The sequence below is a fragment of the Malus sylvestris genome, chromosome 6, assembly GCF_916048215.2.
Source record: "Malus sylvestris chromosome 6, drMalSylv7.2, whole genome shotgun sequence".
NCBI lineage: Eukaryota > Viridiplantae > Streptophyta > Magnoliopsida > Rosales > Rosaceae > Malus > Malus sylvestris.
Window position 1 is genome coordinate 12139857 of NC_062265.1, and position 10261 is coordinate 12150117.

Genomic DNA, 10261 nt, shown 5'->3' on the forward strand with positions numbered 1-10261 from the left:
ACTCATGGTTTGTGGAAGCCCTGAAGATTAGCAAGCACTAATCTTAAGGGAGAATTGAAATGTGGTTTCAATTCACAATCGATCGTTAAGAGTAACATCGCCCACTGCCTCGCTAATTGGAACCTAATGGATCGCACACCACATAAGGATGTTAGTGAAGAAATTATATGAAATGGATAAGCAATTAAATGGTTTAATTGAAGAATGGTCAAGATTAATTAATTAGTTAATTAATTATACGAAAGGTTCGTATTGGGCTTATATGTTGGTTTTGGGTTTCGGGGCCCAAAAGTGTTTTGGTCCACAAGGCCCATTATGTTTAAGTTGTATGACAACTAAAACAAAATGGGCAAATTAGCCCAATAACAAGGAGAGGCCGGCCATTAGGGTGAATGGGCAAGCTTGCTTAATTACAAGTTTGCCACTCACCAAAGAAAATGTTATAAAAGGAACTTTATAGCAATTTTCTCATTAGGGTTTTCTAATAGAAATTGGGTGAAACATTTTCTCTCTTTTTCTACATAGAGGCCGGCCACTTAGAGGATTTTTACTAGCATCTAAAATCTCTCTAAGTCATCCATATCATCTTCACAATATACAACCTTGGTGAAGAGACTTAGAGACATCAAGCTTTTGATGTTTTTGGAGAACAAATCCTTTTTCCTCTAATCATCAAAGGAGCACTAAAGGGAGGAAAACACAAGGAGGATTCAAGGAGCTTGGAGGTGACTTGAAGGCCCTCCACTTGGGTGAATCCCTTGTGTAAACAAGGATGAGCTTCAAGGGTAAAGAATCACTAAATCTTTACTTCTCTTTAATTTTGTTAAAGAGTTTATTTTGGTTCACCATATACTAGGCTTTGAAAGTCATGGGTTTTATGAATTGTTTTTGGATGCATGCCTACTTTAAAGTGTTGATAGCTTGCATGTGTATTCAAATGTTCATACTTGTTCTTAGCTAGGACAAATTTTTTCCTTCAGTGCCTAATTTGCCTTTGAATCCAATAATTGGTAGTATCTCTTTAAATGAGTACATGAGGCGCTATAGGATGATACGTTCCTGTGCCACAAACACGTACCTACAACAGGATCTTGTTGCACATTTTTGGGCCAAAAGAAGCATGGAGTAGGCATTTAAGTTTTATGTTGTTAAATGTTTTTAAAAATGTTTTTTTTAAGTTTCATGTCGCATAATTTTTATGTTGTTTAATGTTATTTAATATTGTTTAATATTGTTTAATATTGTTTCATGTTACTTAATTTAATGTAATGTTGTTTCATGTTACTTAATTTAAAAAGTTACAGGAAAAAAAAATTGTGACGTCAGCAACTAGCCGTTGCATTCAAACTATGGGCCTGCCTGAGGCTAGCTGACTAGCTGAATTGGGCCAGCCGGTTAGCCCTTTAGTTCATTTATGTCTTGTGAAATCCACGAGCTCTTTGGCCTGGCCTTCGGTTAGAGACGATTTTCAGACTATTTTTGACCCTCATTTGGGTTGGAGATGGCCTTACAATTCCTACCCAAAACTTTAAACAATTCCGCCCACTTTCTTCCTCTCCGCGAAGTCTGTTGTTTCACCGATGCCCATATCCAGCAGAAGAAAGTGCGGCCCAAAGCGCCTATAGAGCGCTCTTCGTCGTATTGTCTTCCTCCAGAGGCACAGCCAGGTTCACCTTCTCCTTCTTTCTTCTTTTCGCAGATCAATCCTTCGTCGAATTAGGGTTTCTTTTTTTCACAGTTCGTTCCGGAATCTTACTTTTAGGGTTATGCATATTTGGCCTGCAAGCTGTTTGATTAAATGCCTCAAAGAAGCATCTGACGAATCAGTTTGGTTTTTTTTTTTTGCTCTTTCGTGTGTTGAAGGTTCTGTTAGTTTAGCTTTCAATTGCTTTTTGTATAATTGTGGGTAATGTTGTGGCAATTTTTTACATGAATTTGATGCTGCGGAGATTTTGGGTCGATATGTATACTAGGGCTGTTGTTTCCACTGCCATTGTTTGTGAAATTTCGGGGCTGTGACTTGTTAGTTTTCATGATCTTCAGAGTTGAAATATAGTTGCTTTTAGGACCCTTGAGGCTTACCGAAATTCTGGTCTCTGATTTCACTTCTTGACTAGTGTTTGGGGTTTTACGAATCATAATTCTCATAGAAAATAGGTGAATTTAGACCGCTATTTTCCTTATTCAGGAGGAAATGCAGAGACTGGCTTTGTAAGTATGCATATTAATGCGACCTGAATTCAGTTGAACAAAAGTGATACGGTCCGCCTTATTTTACCCGTGTTTTACTTCCTGAGTTTGAAACTAAAATGGTTACAGATTAGGGAGTTTTAAATCTACTGGTTACACATTATGGAATAATAATGCGCCCAAAAGATTGTGATAGAAAGTTTAACTGTCAAGATTTGTTCTCTATTGTATTGTTGTCTTCAATACTTGATTTTAGTATATGTCAAAGTCTAATTATTGCACTTGTCATAGATATATTTGCGCAAGCTTTACTGTTTGTGTTTGTAACATTAGGCCTGGAAATGTGAAAAGAAAGAAAAAGGTTAACAAGATATCAGATGGTTTGTTCTGTTTGAGATGTGTGTATTTTTTTTTCGTTGTCTCAGTTGCACTTATAGATTAACTTAAGTGGATGTCCTTATATGCATGGATAAGGTATGTAATCCTTGTGATGGGTTTCTTTTCCATTCGTAACTTTGTGTTGATTTAAACCCCCCAAATGAGTTTAATGTTATCAGAACTTGAGGTTGAATATCTTCTATATGTAAATAAGATACCTTTCTCAAAGAGTCTTTTCAAACTTTGGGAGGACTGTGTAATATGTATTCTCTATATTGGCAATAAGCACTTGTAGTAAGCCTAGTATATATTCTCTATATTGGCAATAAACAGTTGTAGCAAGCCTTTGTCTGCTGGAAGGTGTACGAACTAAGACCCCACAACTTAGGCTCGCTTAGAGTTTCGGGAGATGGGATTTTATTCAATATCTAAGGAAATCCATTGTATGTATCATATATTATAATGCATCTGTCTGACCAATGAAGCTATAACCATTAAAATCCAGCAACAGAATTCATATTTTACTTTTTGAATAGGCTTTATTTTCTTGAACTTGATCTTGAATTTCAAATTTCAATATTAGTTACGCATGCAGCATAATTTGTGAAAGTTAAGAGATTCATTGAACCGCAATGGTACAGTTGTACATTGGAACTTTAGTAAGTTTATAGTCATTTTCTTTGGTGTTTGATAATAATGTGTATGCACACCTGGCTGTTGAATTTCATCCAAGAATTGGGCTGAGGATCCTCAATTACTAGTATCCTACTGCCATTGTCGGTAGCATGCATGAGGTGAAGGGAATTACACCGCTATAAAATATACTGTTTGTTTATCTTTCAAACAACTAAAAATTTTCGACTGATGAAATCACCAGCTGGCTGACCAACCCAGATATACATAAGATTTGAAACAATATAGGGGTAGTGTTCCACACTTGAAATTTTAAGAATGCGAGAATTGTTGGTTTCCGTTTCTATTTCTGACAGAAATCCTCTCTCAAAGTCTAGAGTTTGTTGCTGCAATGTTTTACAGTTATTGTCTCTCTTTCAATAGTCATTTTATTTAGGTTCTAATCAGGCATATTTCCAGCCTTCTAGGTATCTTATCAGGGAACCGTCCGATTATGGACAATTTTAGTATTCAGATTAGCTCCAATCTGGTTAAAAAGCTTGCCGAGGATGCTGAGAAGTCAAAGAGGAAACCTATAAGAACTAAAAAGGTACCAAGAGAGCCTTTGCATCCCCAAGCAAGGATAACTCAGAAGCAGGGTTCTGATGACTCTAAAACACTCAAAGGACCAGGTGCCAAAGCATGGCCTCTTCAGTCTCCTCTATTCATGCCTGTAACCCCTCCTCCTTCACAGTCACCCTATGCAGAGCTTGATGCCATCAGATCTGTTCTGCAAGAAAGCGAGAGGGTTGTGGAGCGGTTGCAGAAACACGACGAGAAAATGCTGCAGGAAGTGACACAAAAAGCAAAGGAACTTCGTGATAAGGAGTTCAAGCTTCCATTCCAGAAGCCTATGCCCTGCTCAAATGAAAAGGATGCTTGCTTGTCTTGCTACAAGGAGCATGCCGACAACCCTCTGAAATGTGCTGGCGTTGTAAAAACATTTGAAAATTGTGCTCGCAGAATTAGGCAGCAAGTGGGTACAGCAGAGAAGTAATGAAATAGAGAGATTTTCAGGTCATGTACTCGAGTGGAAGCCGGTTTCCAAGATTTTGGTAGTACAAAATAAACAAAACACTATTGATTGTCCTCGTTATTGAACTGCTTGCTGTGGTCTTATACTGTCATCACATTTCTGTTGAGTCTTTAACTTTACATGCTGAAACTGCTTCAAAATTCACGAGTGTGAGTGAAATGTTCACTATTTTAGACATGTCTATCACAAATTTACGAGTTTCTGTAATCAAATCAAGCATTCTTCCCCGCGCTAAAATTGTGTGAAAAGTTGATTGCATCTTGTTATTTACAAGGTTTTAAAAGACGCTAGGTGCTAGTTGGGTAATGGGTTGAAGCCTAGTGCCTAGGCGTGGGCATAGGCAGACTAGACGAATTTGAGTAAATTTATTAGGTATCGTATGAATAAGTGTGTGCTTATAATTAAAAAATACATAATTTTATTGGAATACATACATTGCAAAATAGAATGACATATAGATTACTAAAGTATTAGAACATAATGAAAACGTGGTGAACAAGAATATAATGTGTGTTCATCTAAGTATTCAAAAAGTTTCTTACAGTTTATTAAAAAAATAAAATGCAAAATGAAAGTTATCTATTTTCTGTCTAAGTGGGAGTCTCAACATAGGCGGGTGGGTAGGCGAGTTCGGATGGGTTAGGCGGGTGCCTAGGTGGTCGAGGCGGATGCCTAAGCAGGCCTAAACACCCTTTCTTAATTTTCAAATGCCTAGGAACTAATTGTGGCAGTGACTAGCAACCTAGGCGGAGTTAGGCAGGGAATTTTAGAACAATGGTTTTTGAACAACGTGCTTTTTAGCCAAAATGGTCCATGAGATTTGAAATCGATGGAAGTAGCCCTGAGTTTGTTCACCATCAATTATATTGGTCTTTTTTGTGAAAAATCTCCATTAAATAACAAAAAATGACAAAAATACCTTCAATTTTTGTCAAATCATTTTGACCCATTGTTAATTAAATTCAGGGTATTTTTATCATTTTAGTCCTTATTTAATAGAAATTTTCACAGAATAACCAAAATGATTGATGGTGACACCATTGCACTTAGTTAAGTCATTCCCACCATGCAAGTTCGGGTAGGGGTTCAAGAACAACCTCACAATGATACGATGTTGATCATTCTTGTTGCCTACCTTCACAACACCATGTATGCATATAGAACTCCTCTTGAGTGTAAGCACATACTTTGTACTCCCCCATGATAGGGTGAAGTCGATGTATGAGTCACAAACGATCAGAGCCTATCACGGTGGAAGGCTACGGAAGAGTGTTCAATGCACTTTCACGCTTGTCAACTTAATAGCGGTTTGGTTGAGGGTTTTTAGGTCTGATCACATATAAGCATGCATTTTAATCTCATTAAAACAATTTGGTCATATTACAACTATTGGTCAATGTGATTGATTTAGTAGTATATGATACTCCCACTATGCTTGTAAAACGATTTTTAAAGCAAGAGTATATGGTGCTACTAACATAAGTTTTGCATTCATTGATGGACTATATAGTTGCTTTAGGGCCTTAGGATGACTATGAACCTTTGATTTGTCTGTTTAAAAGGTGATTGAAAGTTGTAAGTGATTGGTATGGTTGTGAATAGTAAAAAAGGTATAGGTGTTGTTCAAAAAATCATACCTTCCATCCCTAACAAAAACAAATAAACAACCAAACACCTTTTTGAATCAAAGCAACAAACTTTTTGTTCTTGGTATGACCAACAAGAACAAAGCAAGAACATTGAAGAATATTCATGAAAACCCATACGAGCTCCATGAATGTTTTCACTCAATAAAACTCAAATTTACACTACTCAAAAGAGGGTTAACATCCTAGGGTACTTAGGGGTTCCTAATGTCACTTTAAACACTTTTAACAAGACAAATAAGAACCCAAAAAATCCACCTCTTGGATTTCACCAAATTTCCCCATAAACATGGCACCAAATTTTTAGCTCCAAAATTCATGCTTAAATGAACTGCATCTACAACTTCTGAGATGGCAAATTTTCTAACAAAATTTACATTCAAACAAGTAAGAATAAAGCTTGTAACAATTACAACATTCAAACCATAAATTATAAAAATACAAAACCCAAAAGGATTCACCAACTACTAGACCTAGGCTCTGATACCACTTGAAGGAATAATTTGTGAACACAAGTTCATTTGAGCATCATCTATGCATGCAATTAACAATTAAAGGCGGAATCATGCTTGTATGCACTCAAAAACAAAACTTTACCCATGAAATTGAAGGCCTTGTAGTTGTGGTCAACCAAGACTCAACTCAAATCTTAAAGAAAAGAGTTGAGAAACTTTTATACCTTTGAAGCACCTCTTTGCTTAGCAAAGGATATTCACCCATGTGAGGGCCTTCTTTCATTAGTCTCCTTGCTCCTTGGCTCCATTGATGTGGATGGAGGAACATTGCTTATTGGCTCCATGACTTCTTGGATATGAATGAAGGAATGGATTCTCCAAGTTCCCAAGAAAGGGAACCTCTAAGTTTCCACACCAAGGAGAGCATTGAGGAAGATATGAGTGACCTAGGAACAGATGGATGCTAGTCCATTCTTCCTAGGGTAGCCGGCCTACTAAGAGAAAAGAGAGTTTTTTGTGGTTTTCTCTTCTCTCTAGAAAACCCTTATGAGGGAATAGGTTAATTTCCTTTCTATAGCCACTTACATTGAGTGGCATAATTGAACTTTGAGGCTATGTATCGATTACAAACAGCTGAATCGGGTGACAATTAAAAGCCGTTATCCCTTGCCTCGTATTGATGATCTTTTTTATTAGCTTTGTGGTTTTTGTGTTTTCTCGAAAATCGATCTAAGGTCTGGCTATTATCAGTTGAAGATCAGAAGTGATGATGTTCTTAAAACAGCCTTCCGAACTCGATATGGTCATTATGAGTTTCTCATGATGCCATTCAGGTTAACTAATGCTCTAGCAACTTTTATGGACCTGATGAATCGGGTATTCTATCTGTATCTTGACAGGTTTGTAATTGTTTTCATTAATGACATTTTGGTGCATTCTAAGAGCAAGGCTGACCATGCTAGACATTTACGTTTGGTTTTGAAGAAGCTAAGGGAGAATCAATTGTATGCTAAATTCAGTAAATGCCAATTTTGGCTGGATCAGGTGTTATTTTTGGGACACGTGATATTAGCTCAGGGTGTTCTTGTGAATCCTTAGAAAGTAGCAGCAGTGGAAAATTGGGAGCAACCTCAGACTGTCACTGAAGTACGGAGTTTTCTTGGTTTTGCTGGCTATTATCGACGTTTTGTGAAAGACTTCTTGGCCATAGCACTGCCTCTGACAAGGTTGACCAGGAAATGAGTTAATTTTGAATGGAGTGATAATTGTGAGTGGAGTTTTCAACAGTTGAAGTACTATCTCACTCATGCGCCTGTTTTGGCACTTCCTGATGACAGTGGGAATTTCAGAATCTATAGTGACGCCTCTCTGAATGGTTTAGGCTGTGTATTGATGTAGCATGAAAAGGTGATCGCGTATGCTTCGCAACAATTAAAGCCCCATGAGGTGAATTATCCTACTTATGATCTCGAATTAGCAGCTATTGTTTTCACTTTGAAAATTTGGCGACACTATCTTTAAAGGGAAACGTGCCGAATCTTCATTGACCATAAAAGCCTTAAGTATATCTTTACTCAGAAATAACTTAATCTCTGGCAACCTAAATGGATGAAATTGATTAGTGATTATGACTGCGCTATTGAATATCACCCTGGTCGTGCGAATACTAAAGCAGATGCTCTCAGCAGGAAATCTCACGGTTGACTTAATGCTCTTTATGCATGTCGCGTTCCTCTTCTAACCGATCTGAGATCTACCGGGGTGATTTTGGGAGTGGATCACCAGGGAGCCTTACTTGCCAACTTTCAAGTTAGACTAGTTTTATTGGATCGTGTTCTCGAGTCCCAGATGAACGAGTCATAATCCTAAGAGTTAAAGTAAGTGGTGTTAAACGACAATAGGGGAGATCTCAGGGTTCAAAGGCCTGATGGTATGCTTATGCAAGGCTATCGAATGTATGTACCGAATGTGGAAGAACTAAAGAAAGAAATACTTGATGATGCGCATATCTCAACTTATGCGATGCATCCCAGGGGTACTAAGATGTATCATACTTTCTGACCTTTCTACTACTGGCTAGGAATGAAAAGAGAAATTGCAAAGTACTTAAGTCGTTGTTTGGTCTGTCAGTAGGTCAAAGTGGTAAAAAAGAAACCATTCGGGTTGCTATAGCCACTTCCTATACCCTAGTGGAAATAGGAAGATATCACAATGGATTTCATGTACAAGCTGCCTCGTACACGTAATGGCTACGACGGTATTTGGGTTATTGTAGATCGGCATACCAAGTTAGCGCATTTCTTACCTGTTCGTGAAAACTACTCTTTGAGTCGGTTAGCCGAACTTTTAATCTCTAATTGTTAAGTATCATGGAGTTTCAGTTAGTATTATTTCCGATCGAGACCCCAGATTTACTTCGAAATTTTAGGTAGCTTTTCAAGAAGCTCTAGGTTTGAAATTGCTATACAACACCGCCTATCATCCTCAGAGTGATGGGCAATCAGAGAAAACTATTCAGACGTTGGAAGACATGCTGAGATCTTCAGTCCTGCAGTTCGGAGATGCATGGCGCAAGCGCTTACCTTTGATAGAATTCAACTACAACAATAGCTTTCACTCCAGCATTGGTATGTCACCATTTGATGCGCTTTATAGGAAACCTTGTCGCACACCATTGTGTTGGTCCAAGATTAACACAGATTTGACTTATGATGAGGTTCCAGTGGCGATTCTTGACTGGAAAGACAAAGTTCTCAGGAACAAAACCGTTCGTATGGTGAAAGTCTTATGGAGAAACCATTATGTCAAGGAAGCTACTTGGGAGACAGAGGAGCGTATGTGAGACCTTTATCCACGTTTGTTCTATAATTATGATCTTTAGTAGTGTTGAAATTTTAGGGAGGGGGAAGGTTGTGACAACCTTGTAATCACGAAAATTCAGTATCGAATGAGAAGAGAACACGTGTACAAAGTAGATTTGTATTGATTTAAATTTGTAGGTTACAATCTCTGTTTACAACTTTTCCTCTGATTCAGCCTTCAAATTTGATGTAGATGGTTGATTGTTGATCCAAGGGTCATAATGACTTGATCTCGGACAAACAGTTAAATGATTGCTTCAAGTTTTGAACTTGAAACAAACGTGGGGATGGTCTTCACCTCAAGGTATGGCAAAGATAGTGTGGATGCGGGATTTCATTGCTTCAAGAGTCTTTGTGACTTGAACTTGAAACAAACATTGCTACAAGCTTATACGCTTGCAACAAAGTCTTGAAGGAATTGGCACGAGCACTTGTTGATTCTTCAAGGAAGTGCTTTGGCTTTGGTCAAGAGAAAGCTTCGGCTTTGGTTGAATGTTCTTCGAAGAGAGCCTTTGCAATGTATTAGTCTTCAAAGGTTTGGCAGAGGTTCTTCTGCGTAGAGATTTTTTTCGACCTTTATGTTTGTGGGAGGACCTTGTATTTATAGGCTTCTCAAGGCTTGCCTTTGGAATGATTTTAGGCAGGTTTTGTGTCTTAATTTTAGCCACTTTACTCCCTTGGCCGAATTTAAGGATCTTGTTGCCTATTTTGTGAGCAACCTTCAATTCCTACTTGTTTTATTAAGATGCTTTAGCTTTCTTTCCAGTTTTAGGATCAATTTGGATTCCCTAGCCGAATTTAAGGGAAATTCTCCCTTATTGCCGAATTTTGGGTAAGTTGTATACTTCCTTTGCTCGACTTGTGCCACATGTTATTGATGACTTGTCCATTTGTGATGAGTCATATGCCACGTGGAGCTTTGCGATGCATCATTTGTATGCAACGAAATTTACATGTCTACAAATGCCCCCACTTCAAGGCGCGTTGTAAGCATGTGCTTGTCACATGTAGGAAACGTGTTTT

At 37.9% G+C, this 10261-nt stretch overlaps 1 protein-coding gene across 2 annotated transcripts; it reads left to right on the forward strand.

Moving 5' to 3' along the window:
• Positions 1 to 1496: 1496 nt before the first annotated feature.
• Positions 1497 to 4341, forward strand: LOC126624966 (uncharacterized). 2 transcript variants are annotated; one of them, XM_050294030.1, is made up of 2 exons: positions 1497 to 1667; positions 3669 to 4341. In XM_050294030.1, exons 1-2 carry the CDS (start codon positions 1502 to 1504, stop codon positions 4235 to 4237), a joined length of 735 nt encoding a protein of 244 aa, XP_050149987.1. In that variant the 5' UTR covers positions 1497 to 1501; the 3' UTR covers positions 4238 to 4341. The 2 variants fall into 2 exon arrangements, with proteins under 2 accessions (XP_050149987.1, XP_050149988.1); XM_050294031.1 differs by having other exon boundaries at positions 1529 to 1667; positions 3661 to 4341.
• The last annotated feature ends 5920 nt before the right edge of the window (positions 4342 to 10261 follow it).

What these genes read in the sequence shown, in the direction of transcription:
- LOC126624966 (XM_050294030.1), top strand. Translation starts at nt 1,502, where the DNA reads ATGGCCTTACAATTCCTACCCAAAACTTTAAACAATTCCGCCCACTTT. An exon ending in TCCTCCAGAGGCACAGCCAG is followed by an intron (nt 1,668 to 3,668) that starts GTTCACCTTCTC and finishes CCAGCCTTCTAG; the next exon opens with GTATCTTATCAGGGAACCGT.